Source organism: Myotis brandtii, unplaced genomic scaffold, assembly GCF_000412655.1.
Source record: "Myotis brandtii unplaced genomic scaffold, ASM41265v1 scaffold237, whole genome shotgun sequence".
Lineage (NCBI taxonomy): Eukaryota > Metazoa > Chordata > Mammalia > Chiroptera > Vespertilionidae > Myotis > Myotis brandtii.
Window position 1 is genome coordinate 4,336,501 of NW_005358943.1, and position 20,896 is coordinate 4,357,396.

The following is a 20,896-nucleotide window of genomic DNA, read 5'->3' on the forward strand; positions in this document are numbered from 1 at the left end:
AATTTCCACCAGCACCTACACCTATTTAAAGGCAAAGCTGCAAAGGTTTTGGTGGCATAGAGCACAACAATGTTTCTACCCATTACTTGATTCAGGGTTCACCTTTTTCAGATATTCTGGTGATAGGTGCCATTGCCTAACTTCAAGTCCCTGCTCTGCCACTTAACCCATTGTACGCCATAAGCGTCTGTAGAGCAAGCGGTGGACCTTCCCCACACACCACGCGCATCTATAAAAAAAAAAGTTTTCCCTAAGTGGCAGCCCTGACCAACTTTAAAATAATTTTTTGTGAGAATTTTCAGCTGAAAATATTCAAGAACACCCGAATTGTGAGTAATATATTTGTTTTTATAACTAGAGGCCTGGTGCAAAATTCATGCATGGGTAGGGTCCCTAGGCCTGGCCAGCAATCAGGGCCAATCAGGGCCTTCCGGCTGCCAGCCGGGGCCTTCCTTCGTTCCACGCTGCCCCCTGGTGGTCAGCTCACGTCATAGTGAGCGATCAAACTCCCAGTCTAACTCCCGAGGGGACACTTTGCATATTAGCCTTTTATATGTATAGATATTCACTGCAAATTGATTTTTTAAATTAAATTCAAAATATCGTGGCATGTGGGGATGGTTTCCATTTTGGACATGTGGCAGTTAACTGTTAATAGTAAATCACATAATCTTATAATGCTTCTGTTTCCTCATCTGTAAAATGAAAGTGACAGTACTTGCCTCATATGGCTGTAGAGAAGAACATTTAATATCTATAGAATGTTTAGAACAGTACTTAGTGGGTTATTTGAAAATGTACACATCATGATGATGTTGGTAGTAATAATGTGGATGTCTAAAGTTTTCCAGACTGGCCCAAAGTCCAAAGAATATATTGAGAGCAGTGTGATTTTACATTAAATAGAAATTTAATTTAGCTGAAGGAACAAGTATTGAACCAGACATAAAATCATTAAAGGGTTTTTAGTTTTTAGCATGCTAGAATTGATAAGTGCTATAATGTATCTTATAAGTAATATGTTTGCAGTGGTGGTCTGAAATAGCTCATATAGATATGAGGACCAGTTGTTAAAATCAGTTGACTGTGTTGATAGCTTGAATTCAGCCATGGTGGGAGTATTTACACCATGGAAATCAGCAAACATTACAAATCAGGGCCTTTTTTTCCCCCTCAGAGTTAGTTGTTAAAAAATTTACCTGGATACTCCTGGGTTTGGGAGATCCAAGGGGGTAAGCTAGTTATTTTAGTTGGTGGAGAGAATCATTTTACCACATCCTTTTGTACTTTTGGTTTGGGCATGTGTCTTTTCATTTGCAACTCCAGTCCTAAATTCTGGAAGAAATCTGTGAGAAGAGTTAACTGTTCTATCTTCAGCTCTGAAACTGTAAGAATGTCAACAGCCCCCCCCCCCACACACACACATTTTTTTTTTTCTATCAGCCTAAAGCCTAAATAGGAGATGCTTTAGAATAGCCTGAGTTCCAGCTCATCCTACATTATAGGTATGTGATGATGGCAAAACTTTAGCCTTAATGACTCTCAATATGTTAGGAAATGCAAATAAATAAATAAATAAATAAATGAATGAATGAAGGAAGGAAGGAAGGAATGATGTCATGTCACGATGAAAGCTGAGAGATTGGTTTGTGACTATGGGGAAGACACTTCCTTAGGGAATAAATAAATAAAGGAAGGAATCTAATGAACAAAATGAACAAGCAAAATAGATACAAACAGAGCAGGCTGACAGCTGTTGGAGAGGAGGGGTAATGGAGGACTGGGTGGGGCATGGTAGAGGGATTGAGGAAAAAAAGAGAAAAAACTCATGGACAAGAACAACACTGAATTGCCAGGGGGAGGAGAGTATGGGGGGGATAAATGGTGATAGGAGGATACTTGACTTGGGGTGGTGAACACAATACAGTGTACAGATGAGTTGTGGAACTGTGTACCTAAAACCTATATAAATTTTAACCAGGATCACCCCAATAAATTCAATAAAAAGGGAAAATTAGTGGATAGAGAGCTTGGCACACATGAAGCCCCAATGAATGTTTTGTATTTATTTTTTATGGCATTTGCAAACATTCAGTGAAGTGTGTAACATGTTATATCCATTCCAGAATATACAGAGAATTACCCTCTGCTGCCTTGCCTAGAATCCAAGCCGACCTGCCATTTGTCAGATTTTACTTTCTTCTGGAAACACAGGAGCCTGCCAATTTTTCATCAAAAAAAAGTTCTGTTGAGGATATACTTTAAAAATATTTCTCTTGAGCCATTTTGAAAGGAAAAATCCTAAGTTATGAGACATTTTCTTCTTTCCCCTCTAAGGTTAAGAACTGCTGCTATCCATTGTTTAGGTGTTTTTGAGAACCATGGGCATTTTTTGATATTGAGCTCCACTTTATAACTTGCTACCGTACTGATTAATAAAACTTTTATTGAGGAATTAACGTTTTTTTTTGGCACTGCACCAAGCACTTACTTTCATTAAACCTCATGACAACCCTTCTGTGAAGTAGGGTTATCAGCCTACTTTACAGCTGAGAAAACTGAGCCATATGGAGGTTATTTTTTAATAAATTTTGGAGCTAGAATTTTGATTATGAGTAATGGATTACAGATCTCACACTTTGGCTACATTGCTAATACCCTCCTACTATTCAATTCATATGTGAATGCCAAATGAAGACAGAATAGCAGATTGTGGAAGTTGGCAAGATTCTGTTCTAAAGGGGCTAATATTGTGACTTTGGAAATGGGTTGGAGGGGGAGGAGAAAAAATAGGGATTTAGTCAATTTTTTTTTCCAAATTGTTTTTCTAAAATGTCTCCCTCTTCTCTCTTTCCAGGTGGCAGATATGTACCTAGCATTAGAGTACACAGCACATGCCATTAGTGGTCCCACAGTACAAGGTGGCCTCCCTGTTTTTCACTGGAAGCGGTTCAACAAAACTCTCCATGAGGGCATGCCAGAGGCCTACAACTTTGATTTTATTACCATGAAGCCAATTTTGAAACCTGACATAAAATGAAGGGCGATAAGAAAATAGAAGGCTGCAAATAAGATACCAAAGGCACTATTTTAGCTATGTTTTTCCATTCACAATTAGTCTTAATAAAACGTATTAAATTTAGTCTGTTACTGTCATTCCCCACTGTTGACTGTGTAGTTAACAAGCATTCACTGTAGAAGAAACATTACATATGATTAACAACACTAGAATTCAGCATACAAACTTATATACAAGAGGGTATGGCAGCCCTAGCTGGTTTGGCTCAGTGGATAGAGCTTCGACCTGTGGACTGAAGGGTCCTGGGTTTGATTCTGGTCAAAGGCACATGCCCAGGTTGTGAGCTCAACCCCCAGTAGGGGGCATACAGCAGGAGGCAGATCAATGATTCTCTTTCATCATCCATGTTTCTCTCTTTCTCCCTCTCCTTTCCTCTCTGAAATCAATAAAAAAATATATTTTTTTAAAAAAGAGGGTATGGCAGAAACTGTTCCGTTACTCATCAAAATCCATATTCTTTTATGCCTGGCCACACAGACCACATATCCCAGGTTCCCTTAGGTAGTTGTGCCACATGACGAGTTCTTGTCAGTGGAATCTGACATGAGTGCCTGTTTCAGGCCTGGCCCCTAAGAACCTGTGCTCCTCCATGCTCTTTCCCCTTCCTTCCCTGGCTGGATATACTTAGTGACAAAGCCCAAAGGAAAGGTGGAGCTGTGTTTCCAATGGACCCTCTTACAGAAATGTAGGGAGTGATATTTCTGGCATTAACAGGTATCAGTTGAGTCTTTTTGTGGTGCAAGCAAACCTTAATGTTGTCTCCCATTACTGAAAAGCAGCACATCTCATCTGAGAGCAACTCTGTAATAGCTTTTCTTTCAAAGTTTGAGAACTGTGTGTACTTTTAGTGCTGTGGTATTGTCAAATAGGCTAAATAAACCATACTGTACAGTCTAATGAGTGATCCTTAACAAAGTGAGAGACTTTCGAAAGAAACAAACACAAGGAGCAAGAATAATCAGAATGAATCAGAGTACTCAGCATGTTAAAAACCCATAGTTTATTTCAAAGTATAAATTTCAGGCTTGCTGGACAAATCTCACTACAGTTAACACTTAAACAGACACCAGTCTACTGTACATTTAGAAAAGAAAAAAAAACACAAAAACCTTTAAAACCTAATAAAAACAGGACAACTTGCTATAGCCCAGTTTATATTAGACATTAGGAAGATCTTAACATTGTCTTATTATTTACACTTTCAACTGCAATAAAGAAAAATCAGAATGCAAGTTTCCTACAAAGTATTTTTATATTAACTTTGAAATGGCTGATGAAATACTAAAGCCAAGATTTCCAAAAGGTGTTTGATTGCCCAGTTACCTTATTTACAAACAAAATAAAAAAAGACAGCATTTAAATATAAATGCTTGGTATTTAGCTGACTCTACAAATTAAAAAACTTATCTAGCATGATAAAACTATTTGTATGGTCCTATTCCTCCCCATTGGCTGGCTCAAGAGAAATCGATTTTAGGAATTACATAAGTCTGCCACACTAACAAAACTGCTCATAAGAATTGTTCTAATCTTTTCCTTTGTCCCAAAATGTAAAAAAAGGGGGAGGTGGGGTGGGAGGACGGGACACATCATTTGTCCAGTAAGGAAGGCAGAATCATACATTGGTTTTAGATAAAGTTATTTGCAATAATCTAATACTGAGACTTGATTTTTCTGGAAATTAGAATAAAACAGGCCAATAACAACAACTGGCCAATAATAAAACAACGAATGAATCATAAGATACTGAAATAACCCAAGGTTTTTGCAGTACTCTAACAGTGCTAAGATCGTATGTATAAAAGCAAGAGAGGACGATACCACAGGCATTTTTTTGTTAATCTTGTATAGTACTGAGAAATTCGTGGAACAAGATAAATGCATGTCATGCAATATTAACACTCACCTTGTTGCATAAATAATTTAGAAAATATAACCAAAAGAGAACAAAAACTTAGCTAACACTTATGCAATACAGTAAGAGAATTCTGTATGGTGCAGCCCACCTAAGGAGTTCTGTAGAAATGTACCCCTAAGATTCTAAGCTCCTTGCTCTAGGACTTGTTTTTCAAATAAACCTTTCATTTACCTGACATTGGGGGTGGGGAGAGTGGGGAACATCTCACTGTGAGGCAAATGGTACCCCAATAAATATCTTTTAAGAAAGAAAGCTCTCTTCACTCTTCTCATTGACTTCTACTGTGTTAAACAGTACACAGTATTCTGCATATTTTAAAAAGTGAGTCCAGAGAAATAGAGGGATATAGTTACCTCATCAAGTTAACTGTTAATAACATGTTATCTTTATATGTAATTTATAAATTTACTGGCAATAACAATTTTGGAAAGAGGCTTACTCACACCTTAAATAGGGCGAAAATTAACAGATACAAAGTAAAGAGTAACAAACATCACTGTTATCTTTAAATGCCACGTAACCATTTTGGGTTGAAATTTCATAAATTTCCAGGATTTCCAATACAGTGACATTTAACACAAGTATTGTCAGGCTAAAAAATTTAGTAAACTTGCATTCCCAAAATGGGATAAACAAGCTTATTTGTAATACTCTGTGAAAAGGCACAACAAAATAAAAAAGGTATCATGGGGTGTGAACTGCTACAAAAAATCTGTAATCAGTAGCTATTTCTAGCTGAATCTTCCATTCTCTCTCCTGAATAAAAAGTGTCCATCAACATTAAAACCTGCCCCAAATAAAAGACTAGAGTTCTAGCCTACCACCTTTCAGTTAATCCAATATAGCTGCTGTTGCCTACAAATCCCATGTCAGACTAATTTGTTGAGGCCAATTTATAATATGCTTTTTCCTCAAATAATTACAATATTTCTTTGTACCTTCCTCCCACCATCAGGAATAAAAAATTATTTTACTGTAGCAAAATATTTTTAGGGTTACTGTTCGAAAATTTTTTTGACAGAAAACACAGTATACACTAAAATAATGTAATATTTCCATTCTACTGGGCTTTCTTCACAGGATTATATAGTGCTACAAAAACTCTTTTAAAAAGGAATTAGTGACTATAAATAGAAACATTCACCAAGGGAACCATTTCAAGGCTAGGTAGGCAAATTGTTATCACATGACCAAAAAAAGGCCAATAAAGAACAATTTTGAACATGAGCTTTCTATTCTGTAGACAGGAATGATCTTGAGCACATAATCAATGTTGCATCCACTGCAGGTAGAAACATATATACATGCAGTATGGACAGGTATTCATATACATCTATCTCCCTTTCGAAATTTTCATTGGCATGACATTGGCAACTTCTTTACCATTGTCATTAGTCCTAGAACGAGTAATAGCTACATGGTTGGCAAATTTGATTCATGGAAACTTTAATTCTCATTGTGGCCTTATTTTCTGAAAGTGAAAGGAAGGTTTTGGAGCATTTATAATTTGGCAACCTGTAGGCTTTCTTCAGCATCAACCAAAATTCACACATAACATGACATACACTGACTGGTGAGTCTATTTAAAGACTTTACAACTAGAATGCTTCCAGTTTCAAGCCACCAATGTGGCAAACAAAGCATTAATGGAGAGGATTGCTCCTTCCTATAATTACAGGAGGTATAATTTGAGAAGGTACAAATATGAATTCGAAGATAATTTCACGAACTCCATGAATTCCTTTCAAAATATTCCCAACCATACTCTCATAGTACAAATATGAATTCGAAGATGATAATTTCACGAACTCTATGAATTCCTTTCAAAATATTCCCAACCATACTCTCATCCCCAAGTGTACCCAGGAAGTCCTGTCCTACACTATCTACACTCAACTATCTGATACCAATAGAGCTCACACTCGTATTGAAAATGCAGGACACCTAAGCTGACCTTGATTAACTTTGAAGAGGAACAGAGAACTAAGTTATATCTAATTGTTACATAAACTGACCCCAAAGGATATGCTTTGAATTCTATCCAAAGCTGACATAGATAAATTACACAAAACTTGGCACCATCAAAACAAAGTTAAAAGTTAACAAAAGGAACAATGATACAAGAATAAAGAGATAATGGATCTTTCCCTTTAATATTTTAGCTCACTGTATTTTGTAAATTTGACTATTTCCTTTGAAAGAATATTATGCTTTGGGTGATAAAATAAACTGTAAATGCTTTCATAATTTCTGACACTGTGTGAGCACAGATACTGAAATTTTTTAGGAAAAGTTTCTTATACAGTTTGGTCTTCTCTTGGTCTAACTTTACATAAAATAAATTTAAATAGTGACCAAAAATAAAAGCATTTATATTCTTAGGAGAAAATAGCAAGTGAAAATTTTGGAGTTAGATGTAGTAATGCCACTGATGAGAATATGTATAAAAGCCTTGTTTTAACATTTACTTGAGGGAGTGTGCTATATTTTGCAGAGATAAAGGAAAAATGAAGGGCTAAAAGCTGAAAGGAAAGAAACAATGGACAAATGGCCATGTTTATTTTTGCAGTTAATGTTTAAGGCACAAAATAAATGTAAAAGAAAGATAGAAAAGGGAGGGGCCATTTAGATGTTTTCGCCTATTTAACAACCCAGAAGAGACAACAAAAGATAAAACAGATCCTTTCCTGTGTTCAAATTAACCTATTTTAAGCTCTTTAACCATTTTGCTTTTTATTTTTTTCTTTGGGTTTTGTTTAGATTCTGTTTAAATCATTTAACTATGAAACTACAGATCCCTTAGAAATAGAATCATGCCAGTTACATACCTCAGATGCTTTGCTCTACTTTATGCTAGAAGAGAGGTAAATTTGAGAATGAAAATGGGAGATTCCACTGCAACAAACATATAAATAGGAAAAAATAAAACCACACAAACACCCACACATATTATTCCCCAGCCTCAAGACTAAAGGAAGATGCACATTTACATTTCAAAACCTTGAAGCTTGAATTGTTCAGGAAAAGGTTCTTGCTTTATGAGCTAAGTTTATTTTATTCTGATTATAAACAAACGTAGTGTATATACACATCTGTCCAAGAAATCTCGCACAATGTAGATTTTTACAATGGGTATCATGCACAAGATTAAAATAAGACCAAAAAGTGGAACTTTTCAAAGAAGAGAGAAAGGGTCCAAGGTTTAACTGCTCTGGGAAGAAGAGATCACATCCGTTGACTGAGGATCGCAGAAAGGTCCAAAACGTCCATAAATATCCTTGGCCCGTACAGCAAAGTAGTATTTGCTGCCAGATACAAACTGGGTCAGAGTGCATGCCATTGGCAAAGGAAGTGCCTTTACCTCTCCAATCTTTTTCCATTGTGAGGGCACAGTGGCACTGGGTTCCTCATGGTAAGCATAGAGATGGTAGCTGTCAACAGTGGCACAGGTTCGATCCACTTCCAGGACACTCCATGACAGTACAATGCCATTTTGACTCTGAACTCGTGCTAACTTCAAGTGCGGCTTCTGAGGCAGAGATGTGCTGGCAGCTTCTGGGGGCAGGCGCGGTGGTTGTGGGGCTTCTGGTAAGGGTGCTGGGTGCACAGGGCGTGGGGGCTCCTAACCAAGAAGAGCCATGTTGATTTATAATGACCACACAAAGGGCTGTTTTTGAGAATTAGAACTAAGACATCCTAGAGGTCACTTACTGAGAACATTTTATATCAAAATACAGGAAAATACCAAATATTTGGTACGTTTTATTTGGTGAGCTGTAACCAACTATACCCCAAACAATGATGCTGAGGTAACCCCTGCTATTCTTTCCAGACCTACAGAGTTTTCCTTGGGAAATAAAAGCCCTTGCTAATGGAACATCATCTTGACAGATTGAAATCATCATCTACTTCTAACAAAATAATGTATGATTTAATTCTGTATGCTACAGCTTCTTTTTTTAGTACAATGTAACATTTTAAAATATTATGTGTCCCTGGCCAGTGTGGCCCACTTGGTTGAGCGTCGTCTTGTGCTACAAAAAGTTGCTGGTTCACTTCTCAGTGAGAGCACATACCCAGGTTGTGGGATTGATCCCCGGTCGGGGTGTGTATGAGAGGCAACCAATTGATGTTTATCATGTCAGTGTTTCTTTCTCTCGCTCCCTCTCCCTTCCTTTCTCTCAAAAATCAGTAACATTTTTTTAAAAACTTTAAAAATAAAATATTATGTGTGTCAGTCTACCATAGAAAATTTGAGTATTTAACTCTTCTTTCATTTTAAAGCTGTTTTTCCATATGAAGACTAGCTTATTCTTACAAGTAAGAAATAAGCACATTTAATAATGAATGTACATTAAGCTTTTGATCAGGCTACATGAAATAGGTGACATTTAAATTAGATCCTGAAACAGGAAATTTAGAAATATAGAAAAAGTTGTGTACCATTCTGCCAATAGGTAAAGCATGAGCAAAGGCATGCGGGATTTTTGGGCAAAAACCAGTGATAACTTTTTACTCAGACATAGGGTATGTGAAGAAGAAAAGATAAATTTCGAAAGGTAGGTTAAAGCTAGATAATGAGAAAGGATTAATACTAAGCTTAAGAAGTCAAATTCACTTATCTAACATTGGACATTAGTATTATTATATTTGGGTTTTAAGATTACAGTGATAATTTTTCCAAAAAAGATTCAAGTGAGAGCCAGGAAATAGGGATATTAAGTGATTTTTTATTCCTTCTAGTGAAACATCATTATTCCACTGGCTTTAGGAAAGTGGTATTTTGGTGTGTGTGTTTTTTTTTTGTTAATCCTTACCCGAGGATATTTTTTCTATTGCTTTTCAGAGAGAATGGAAGGGAGGGAGGGAGAGAGAGAAATATCAATGGGAGAGAGACACATCAATTGGTTGCCTCCCACACTCACCTTGACTGGGGGCAGGGAGTGAACTTGTGCAACCCAGGTACATGCCCTTGACTGGGAATTGATCCCAACACACCTTCCACGCCCAGTCTGATACTCTAACCCTTGAACTAAACTGGCCAGGCATGCTCACTGACTTTAAATTGGAAGTCATGAAACAAGATTTTCTTAACTGAAATTCATTTAACAAAAATTGTTTTAATATATATTTTATTAAATGGATAATTTGCATATATTAAATAGTGAATTCTGTGATAGTCTGATGCTATCTTTTTAATTCCCATGCCTTCTCAAAACTTAGTACCAGAAACATGTACATAGGAAGAACTCAGAAAGGATATGCTGAATAATGTCAAGGAATATAAATCTGCTGAAATTCTTATGCCTAATAGAAAAAAAATCAAACATGTCTGGAAAAAGGTATAATCTCAATTGAAAAGTTAAAATAAATATAAAGTTAGAGAGAAAAAAATTTAAACTTAAATAGACAAAAATTGAAAGCTGAAGAAGTAGAACTAAGTTGAGCCCTGGCCAGTGTGGCTCAGTTGGTTGGGCGTCGTCAAATCAAAGGTGTGATTCCCGGTCAGGGTACAGACATGCCTAGGTTGCAGGCTCGATCCCCCGTCAGGGTGTAAGCAGGAGGCAACCGATCAATGTTTCTCTCACATCGATATTTCTCTCTCTCTCTCCCCCTTCTTATCTCTCTAAAATCAATAAAAACATATTTTGAAAAGTAAGACTTATTTGAATGCTAACCAATTTGCTCTAATTCAGTGGTTCTCAACCTTCCTAATGCCGCGACCCTTTAATACAGTTCCTCATGTTGTGGTGACCCCCAACCATAAAATTATTCTCGTTGCTACTTCATAACTGTAATTTTGCTACTGTTATGAATCGTAATGTAAGTATCTGATATGCAGGATGTATTTTCATTGTTCGTGACCCACAGGTTGAGAACCGCTGCGTCTAATTCCTATCTCAAATTGTCTTTTTTCCGAAAGTGACTTAATCGTTTTAAAAGTAAAATTAAATAAACATATAGCTAACAATGTAAGAGACAATGGCTGAAGCCATACTTGACTGGATGGAGCACAGGAATTTAAGAAGTTTGACAATAGTTTAAATGGCCTGTAATATCCCTTCTAGTTCTTAAAATTCTAAGATTCTGAATCTGCTCATGTCCCAAAACTAAGTCAACTGAGTTGTTATATTTTTGTTGTTGCAATGGCTTTTACTGAAGTTTTATAGATAAAATAATGTGATATCAGGAATTTGCTTCAAAATAGTTGGTGTGTACATGGTTGTGGAAATAAGTGGCTGGTACCATAGATGAAAGACTGGCCAAGCACTAATAATTGTTGAAGATGTGTGACAGGTATACAGAAATTATTACTCTATTTTTTCTACATATATTTGAAAATTGCTATTTAAAAATATTTTTAAATTATTTAAAAGAATGTTCCTCCTGTGAGATGCACTTTATTCTAAGACAATACACATGAATGGAACCCAGTAAAAAACAAAAAAACAAAAAAACACCCCACCAACACACACACACACACAACTCTGATAGGTCATCAAATTTGCAAAACTATAATATAAATAAGAGATTTTTGCTATACTTTTTATGAAAGACTAATGAATGAAAGGAATTATTTATAGACACAAACAGCAGTAATGGTAAATTTGCCACACACCCCAATAGGGCCAGACTAGAGGGGCTGGGATCGGACAGCCTGAGTTATAAAATGGTTTTGCCTGACACTAGCTTGGGTAGTGACACAGAGTAACCACTTAACATCTTTGTTTGTGACACAGTATTCTTTTCTATAAGAAATTAATAATCCTTGTAAAGTTGTGAGGATTAAATCAAAGCACATTAAATTAAATTGGAGTACCTGGTATATTGTAAGTGCTCCATTAATATTAATGTTTTCATTGTAGAACAATAAAAATAACAGCTATTAAGAGCATAGGCCCTAGAACATGGGTTTCTACAAAGTATGACCTTGGGCTGCTCAGTCAGCTTCTCTGTGCATTAGCTGCCATATCATTAAAAAGAGAGCGCGCAGGAGTCCTAAAGGAGTTCCGTGTAAGAACTAAGTACATTAACAGTGTCTGGCACATAGTAAGCACTTAATAAATGCTAGCCATTATTACATGTAATAAAAAAATGAATGATCCTTTGCTTGGTAAGAAGTGATATGTCTCAATCTCCTCCCTCCTCATAAAGCCAGTATATTTCCATTTACATGGTATACCAAACCAAATACTGTTATAATCATGTCACAGGATAATGTGACATTATTTTGGAGACTACATTACATCTAAGGGGAAATCTTGTGATTTTCTGTTATCTCTGAGCAATGAATTCCGAATACCACTGAATTATTAAAAACAACAAAGTGGCAGCAATGTAGCAGTTAGAACTGGTATAATGTTTTGAGGAAAAAAATAAAGTTAGAGCATCAAAAAATGGTTTTTAAAATATGCTTTTTAATACTCCAAAATATTTTTAATTTAACCATGAGTTAAAATGGTCTATCTCTTTCATTTCACATGCCCCACCTGTGGACTCTTTTTATACATTATAAGCCACCACAAGCTCTATGATCCTTGACAACCATCATCCCTAGGAACATTTGTTCATAATGATAAGATCTAGTCTCTTAAATAAACTTCTGCAGGAAAAATGGAAGACCTGTCATTTCCTTTTGATATAACTAGTTTCAACACTTACAGTGTGCACCTGTGGTGGTCGATGATGCACTGTGAGCTGAGGTCCTGGGGATCCCAGGGCTATTCCATTGTTTACAACATATGTAGTTGCTTGAGGCACTCGAACCGTGACACCTACGAAAGAAAATTAAGAAATAAATTAGAACTTTATTCTAAATTTGGCAGAATACTGATTACACACCTGAAGTCAGTAAAATATTTTTAAAATATGAAAAGAAAAATATTTCTAACCTAGAAGTCTACACTCAGCCAAAGTATCATTCCAGCACGAAGACAAAGAAGTTCTCATATATGCAAACAACCAAAAAAAAAAAAATCTACTTCTCAATTAGCCTCCAGAGGATGTGTATCACAAATATAAAAGAGAAAATAAAGAGGAAAACAGTAGATGCAAGGAACAATAGTTCCTGCACGGGAGAGAAATAAATGGAATCCCTACTAAAAGGACTATGAGCAAAATCCTAGAACACTGGAACACTGGCGGCTCACATGTAGAAGGCAAACAGCCCAGAATGGAGCAGTGTGACCTTAAAGACAGAAAACATAAAGCTATCGCCACAAAAGTCTCTGCTATCTTGTTTGTTTTGTTTTTAAATATGTTTTTACTGGATTTAGAGAGAGCAAGGGAGAGGGGGACAGAGAAACATTGATCAGTTGCCTCTAATAAGCATCCGGACTGGGGACTGAACCCACAACCTGGGCATGTGCTCTGCCCAGAAATTGAACAAGTGACCTTTTTGGTGCACACATTGATGCTCAGCCAATTGAGCCAAACTGGCCAGGGTATGTCTTTTTCACTATAAAGAATGGGAAAAAAGAAAAAAAAACCCTACTAAGTTATTCCTGCCTTCTGTTATGAAGTTCCTCTCTTTCTCTCCATGCCTTCTGCTAATCAGTTATGGATACTCACTTTACCCAATAGTAAACTGTTTTGCCGTACATCAGGGCAACAGAAGCAGAAAATTTAGAGCTACACACTTCCCTGGGCTATAATTCTGGCAGGTACTCTGAAATCAATTAAAATATATATGTTTTTAAAAGGAGTGATCTACTGAGCACAGAAAACAGAACCAACCAGATAGAGGAAAGAATTAGTGATATCAAAGATAGGAATCAAGAAATTATGCAGAGGGAAGAAAAGAGAGACCTGAGAATAAAGAAAAATGAAAGAGCTCTATGAGAATTATCTGACTCCATCAGAAAAAGCAGTATTAGAATTATAGGCATTGCGGAGGAGAAAGAGTGGGGACATGGAATGGAGAGTCTATTAAAACAAATAATAGATGAGAACTTCCCAAATCTATGCAGAGAACTAGATCCTCAAATCCAAGAAGCAAACAGAACACCTAGCTACCTCAATCCAAAGAGGGGGACTCTTCCAAGGCACTTGGTATTGAAGCTGTCAAAAATTAATGACAAAGAAAAAATTCTCAAAGCAGCCAGGGAAAAGAAGGAAGTGACCTACAAAGGAAAACCCATCAGAATTTCATCCAACTTCTCAGCAGAAACTCTACAAGACAGAAAAGAGTGTAACCAAATAGAAAGCAAAAGGTCTGAACTGGCAAAGGAAGATGAAGATCAGATGCACTCAAAAGGAACAAAACTATGGTATATATGCAACTTTATTTTTATAAACCTAATGGTAACACACACAAAAATCCCCAAACCAGGACATATAGATTAAAAAGAGAGGAAAGATGTATGGAATGCCACCAAACAAAAGCAACAGACAGAAACATAAAGGTAAACAAAGAACCAATGGAGGCACAGAGCTAACTGAAAACAAAAGATAAAATGGCTATAGGAAATCTTCATACATGAGTAATTACCCTAAATGTAAATGGTCTGAATTCACCAATAAAGAGGCACAGAGCAGCAGAGTGGATAAAAAAACACAAAAAAACCAAGCATATGCTGCCTTCAAGAGACACATCTAAGCTGCAAAGACAAAGGTAGAGTCAAAGTAAAAGGGTGGAAAATGATTCTCCAAGCAAATAACAACCACAGACAAGCCATACTTATAGCTGACAAAATAGATTTAGAGACAACAATGGACACTTTATAATGATAAAGGGAACACTACATCAAAAAAATATAACATTTCTTAATATATATGCACCCAATCAGGGAACACTGAAATATATAAAATTACTCACAGAACTAGAGAAGAACAGATCAAAACACAATCATAGCTGGAGACCTTAATACTCCATTGACAGCTCTAGACAGATCAACCAAACAGAAAATCAATAAAGAAATAACGGCCTTAAATGAAACACTACACCGAATGGATATAATTGACATTTATAGAACCTTTCATCCCAGAACATCAGATTATAAATTCTTCTCCAGTGCAAATGGAACATTCTCAAGGATAGACCATATCTTGGATCACAAAATTAGCATCAACAAATTCAAACTGAAATTATACCAAGCATATTCTATGGCCACAAAGACTTGAAATTAGAAATCAACTGCAAAATGGAAGTAAAGAAACCCACAAATACATGGAGATTAAACAACATACTACTAAAAAATGACTGGATAAAAGAAGAAATAAAAGATGAGATAAAAAGATATATACAGACAAATAAGAATGACAATACAACAAATATACTCAATGGTGAAAAACTGAAAGCTTTTCCTCTAAGCCAGCGGTTCTCAACCTGTGGGTCGCGACCCCTTTGGGAGTCGAACGACCCTTTCACAGGGGGTTGCCTAAGACCATCAGAAAACACATATATAATTACATATTGTTTTTGTGATTAATCACTATGCTTTAATTATGTTCAATTTGTAACAATGAAATTGGGGGTCACCACAACATGAGGAACTGTATTAAAGGGTCGAGGCATTAGGAAGGTTGAGAACCATGCTCTAAGCTAAGGAACAAGAAAGGATGTCCACTCTCACCACTCTTATTCAACACTAGAGGCCTGGAGTACAAATTCGTGCATGGGTGGGGTCCGGCCTGCCTGCCGATGGGAGCTCATGGGGCTGGGTCGGTGGGGGGGAGGGGACACGGGCAGTTGGCCGGCCCCGCCTCCCATCCGGCCTGGATCAGGCTGGTTGGCTGCCACAATGCATGTCATAGACACTGGTCGAACTGGTCATCCCGCCATTCCAGTCGCTTTTATATAAAAAAATAGTGCTGGAAGTCCTAGCCAGACCAGTAAGGCAAGAGAAAGAAATAAAAGGCACCCAAATAGGGAAGGAAAAAGTCAAACTATCACTTTTGCAGACAATGTGTTTCTGTATATACAAAACCTTAAAGATACCACCAAAAAAATATTAGAAACAATAACAAAGTCAAGTTGCAGGATACAAAATTAATGTGCAAAAATCCATTGCCTTCCTGTACATTAACAAAACTTCAGAAAAAGAAATGGAAAAAAAACAAACAATTCCTTTTGTAATTGCAACCAAACCCAGCTAGAACTGGTCATCCCGCCATTCCAGTCGCTTTTATATAAAAAAATAGTGCTGGAAGTCCTAGCCAGACCAGTAAGGCAAGAGAAAGAAATAAAAGGCACCCAAATAGGGAAGGAAAAAGTCAAACTATCACTTTTGCAGACAATGTGTTTCTGTATATACAAAACCTTAAAGATACCACCAAAAAAATATTAGAAACAATAACAAAGTCAAGTTGCAGGATACAAAATTAATGTGCAAAAATCCATTGCCTTCCTGTACATTAACAAAACTTCAGAAAAAGAAATGGAAAAAAAACAAACAATTCCTTTTGTAATTGCAACCAAACCCAGCTATAAAAAGACATGTATATGGGACAGATAATTTTTGACAAAGGAGCCACAGACACACATGGAATAAAGATAGTCTCTTCAATAAATGCTAGGAAAACTGGAAAGCCACATGCAAACGAATGAAACTGGATTACAGTTTGTCCCAATGTACAAAAATTAATTCAAAATGGATCAAAGATCTAAATATAAGATCCGAAACAATAAGTTACATAGAAGAAAATTATAAGGACCAAGTTTATGGACCTTGGTCACAGAGAACATTTTATGAACTTGATCCCAAAGACAAGGAAAATAAAGGCAAAAAATAAATGAATGGAACTATATCAAACTAAAAAGCTTCTACACAGCAAAAAAAACTGACAATAAAGCAAAGAGGCAGCCAACCAGATGGAAGATGATATTTGCAAACAGTAGCTCCAAAAAAGCTTTAATTTCCAAAATATATAAAGAACTCATAAAACTCAACACCAAACAACCCAATCAAAAAGTGAGCAGAGGACCTGAAAACACCTCTCCCAAGAAGATATATGAACGGCCAATAGATGTATGAAAAGATGTTCAACCTCACTGGCAATTAGGGAAATGCAAACCAAAACTACAATGAGATACCACATACCACCTTACACCTGTTAGAGTGGCTATTATCAATAAGCCAAGCAATAACAAGTGTTGGAGAGGTTATGGAAACAAGGAAACCTTATCCACTGCTGGAACGTAGACTGGTTCAACCACTATGGAAAGCAGTCTGGCAACTCCTCAGAAAATTAAGAATAGAGCTACCATACGACCTAGCAATCCCTCTCCTGGGTATATACCCAAAAAACTCAAAATCATGTATTCGCCAAGATATATGCACCCCTATGTTCATTGCAGCACTATTCATAGTGGCCAAGACATGGCAACAACCAAAGTATCCCACTATAGAGGACTAGATAAAGAAGATGTGGTACATAGACAGACACAATGGAATACTACTCAGCCTTAAGAAAGGATGAATAGCATCATTTGCAACAATATGGACGGACCTTGAGAACAATATGCTAAGTGCAATAAGTCTGTCAGAAAAAGCTAAGAACGATATGATTTCACTTGTATGTGGGATATAAAACAGAAACTCCTGAACACAAAAAGCAGTGTGGTAATTGCCAGAGGGAAGGGGATATGGGGAGAAGAGAGTCCTGATGTAAGGTAACAGGAGAACATTTGACTCTGGGTGGAGGGTATACAGATCATGTAACATAGAAATCCACACCTAAAACCTATTATGTTCATGTTAACCAATGTCACCCCCAATCAATTTAATAAATATTTAAAAAACCAACATTTCATTATTGCAGGATCTTTAAATAGGTAAATTTATCCTTGCTATTAAATTTTAAAATTAAAGATTTTTACTGAAACCTACTATGGAAGTGGCAAAACCATACCAAAAAGCACAAAGTAAGGATGATGGTTACCTCTGATGGAAAGGGAGAGAGACGCAATTAAGGAAGGACATAGAACAGGCTTGCAAGATTCTGATAAAGCTCTTTTTCTTAGCCTGGTAGAGAGTTCAATGGTGGTTCACTTTATTTTATTTTTTTTATTTTAAAAGCTACTCCAACTAAATGCTAAAGAACTATATACAGCTTGGGCCATATACAAGAAAAGAGTCTCTTACTATTTTGGGGATTGACCTGCCGAACAGCAGGAGCCTGCATAACAGTTCCTCGCAGGGGAGCCTGAGCTGTTGGTGCAGGGAGAGTTGTATAAACCACTTGGTTTGCAGGAGCTCTTGGTACAGAAAGTCTCGTGGTCACCTGAGTTGCTGGACGATGTGTTACATTCACAGTGGTTGGAGCTAATAAAAAGCAGAAAAATGTAATAAGAATACAGTACAATCTATGTTAAATGAAGAGTATTAAATGTTAATTAACTCTGTACTAACTCTAATAATAGCTATAGAGACAACAGTCTCCTTTTGCAATTGTGATAAAGCCAACCAAAATTACTAATATTACTACAAACTTCAGAGAAAAAGAACATCTCAACCCTGTCCAATGCCCTTTCTGCTTTTTTGTTTTTCCTCACCTGAGGATATTTTCTCCATTGATTTTTAGAAAGTGGAAGGGAGGGAGAGAGGAAAGGGGAAAAAGAGAGAGACATTAATGTGAGAGAGACACAATGACTGGCTGCCTCCTGCACATGCCCTGACTAGGGCCAATGACTGAACCTACAAACCAGGTATCAGCTCTTGACTGGGAATTGAACCTGAGACCCTTCAGTGTGCAGATGGATACTCTGAGCCACAATGGCCAGAGTGCCTTTTCCACTCTTTAGTTTGACTACATAATAAGTATGAAAGAAAAGATTTGGACTAGAAATTACTAACTTTTGGAGTGACTTAAAAGAGCAGATTTTCCCTCCGCTATGTTAAAATGTTCTTAGCAGAGTGGAATTTTAGGCCCTCCAGACTATCTGCAAATGAGTATAAATCCAAGAGTAACTCTGTATTCCCACAGTTCAAGAAACTGGTTGGGTATTATAACTGACATTTTCTTCAGGTGAGCCAAACCATCTCTTTATTCAACACAATAAAATATCCATTAAAACACAGACTTCTTCCTTCTCTACTATGGCATTCTTCCTAACCTATGGCACAAGAGCATTAATGCCTTGAGTGACGTTAATATGTATTTGTCAAAACTGAATCTTAAATGTTCACTCACAGCATGAACTACAATACTGATTTTAGGAGTTAGCTTCTTGTTAGTAACTCTCTGAATTAGAATCACATTTTACAAATTAACTTTATAATAAAAAAACAATTAACAAATCTTTCATATGGAAAAAAATGGGTTCTATAAATACATTTGGAGGTAAATGCTGGGTACAACAAAGATAAAAAGGTGTCTTTACTAAAGACTCCTTAGTCTTTATATAGCCTCATTTTTTGAGTTAGAAAATGGAAGACAGTCTTTAGTACCCATTTTTGTTACCTTTACTGCACTTGGGTTTACATGATGATATTTCTTTCTAAATTAGGTGACTGTCATTTTAATTTCACTGGAAACAATTCCATGTGAATTCAATGTTTTCCTTAATGAAAACTGTGCTAATGTAAATATTTTGCAGATAAATCTATAAGCAATGGTTTATTGTATGAAGAAAAACTGTCTTGATTGGCTTCCAAACAGTTTAGGAGATATAGGCTATACCTTGAAAATGTCTCATTTACAGCTTCTTGAAGGTGCAAATAAAATATTAGTGCTACATCTCCTGTTGATAGTGTTAGGCCACTTAAAACTAGTTCAAGTTAAGAATTATTTTTAAATTCTTATTTAATTAGTCAATTATACCTTCGTGGGTATAACCAGAATGAGTCATTATACCCATCCTTCCTAAGAAAGGATATTCATTTCTGCTGTTTTCAGTAGCAAATGACAAAGGCATATAGTTTAAGCCTTCTATGTAACCATTCTATATAAGTGCTGCTACTTAATGACAGGAAAACTAAGTTATACAGCGTTCAAAAGGCACGTTATCTTCAAAATAACAATAAGAATTTTTTGTCTAATCTTTCCACTTGATTCCATAGTCCTATTTCATTGTAGACAAAACTAAAGCTTTGGTTTAATGATTCAGCAAGTTTACCTGTAGGTAGTAAGTGTATTGTTGTCTGAGATGGTCCACTTGTTGGGACCCCAGATGGTTGAAGAGGTGGTGCTGGCTGGATAGGTTGCAACGGCCGAGACACAGATTGAGAAGAACTCATGGCTGACACAGGAGTGTGAGTTAGCTTTTTAGTGTCTGTTAATTAAAAGTGAGACATTATGATTATTAATAGAAAAAATTAGAAATACAGGATTTCCTTTATGGGTAAAATTTACTTTTGCCTGCCACCAAGTCACATTTACCGCTTACAAAACAATTTCTTTCTATTTAACTACTAGAGCCCCGGTGAACGAAATTCATGCATTGGTGGTGGGGGGGATCCCCTCAGCCCAGCCTGCACCCTCTTGCAATATGGGACCCCTCGGGAGGGTGTCCCTCTCGCAATCCGGGACCGCTGGCTCCTAACAGCTGGCCTGCCTGCCTGATTGCCCCTAACCACTCGCCTGCCTGCCTGATTGCCCCTAACCACTTGCCTGCCTACCTGATAGCCCCTAACTGCTCACCTGCCTGCCTGATCTCCCCTAACTGCCTCTGCCTCTGCCCCGGCCATCGCAGCTTTGTCCAGAATTATGTCCAGAAGGTCGTTCGGCTGTCTGGTCTAATTAGCATATTACACTTTTATTATTGTAGATGTGTATTTGCCAATCTGAAAACCAAGTCAGGACTTTAAATAACTCACTGTTAGTTCTCTCACAGATCCTAATTAAAATGTACAAAAATGCAGTTTTATGTTTGACTGTTTTTTATGAGTTAATCCTTTTTCTGAACTCAATACAATATCATGTCAATTAGAATAACTTCATTTTCTACATTAATATAT

At 36.8% G+C, this 20,896-nt stretch overlaps 2 protein-coding genes across 5 annotated transcripts in view; one reads left to right on the plus strand and one right to left on the minus strand.

Moving 5' to 3' along the window:
* Positions 1 to 3,142, plus strand: part of PLBD1 (phospholipase B domain containing 1) — a 46,942-nt gene extending 43,800 nt beyond the window's left edge. For both annotated transcript variants that reach the window (XM_014540191.1, XM_005866795.2), the window contains exon 11: positions 2,858 to 3,142. In XM_014540191.1, the coding sequence (XP_014395677.1) occupies positions 2,858 to 3,040 (183 nt within the window). In that variant the 3' untranslated portion in view covers positions 3,041 to 3,142. The remainder of the gene's footprint in view (positions 1 to 2,857) is intronic.
* Positions 1 to 20,896, minus strand: part of ATF7IP (activating transcription factor 7 interacting protein) — a 122,470-nt gene that overhangs the window by 4,844 nt on the left and 96,730 nt on the right. For 2 of the 3 annotated variants that reach the window (XM_014540188.1, XM_014540189.1), the window contains 4 exons: positions 20,056 to 20,211; positions 18,083 to 18,262; positions 12,660 to 12,772; positions 7,538 to 8,619 (listed from right to left, as the gene is read on the minus strand). In XM_014540188.1, the coding sequence (XP_014395674.1) occupies positions 8,200 to 8,619; positions 12,660 to 12,772; positions 18,083 to 18,262; positions 20,056 to 20,211 (869 nt within the window). In that variant the 3' untranslated portion in view covers positions 7,538 to 8,199. Of the gene's footprint in view, positions 1 to 7,537; positions 8,620 to 12,659; positions 12,773 to 18,082; positions 18,263 to 20,055; positions 20,212 to 20,896 lie in introns of those variants that run through there. The other variant, XM_014540190.1, reaches the window with a different exon arrangement.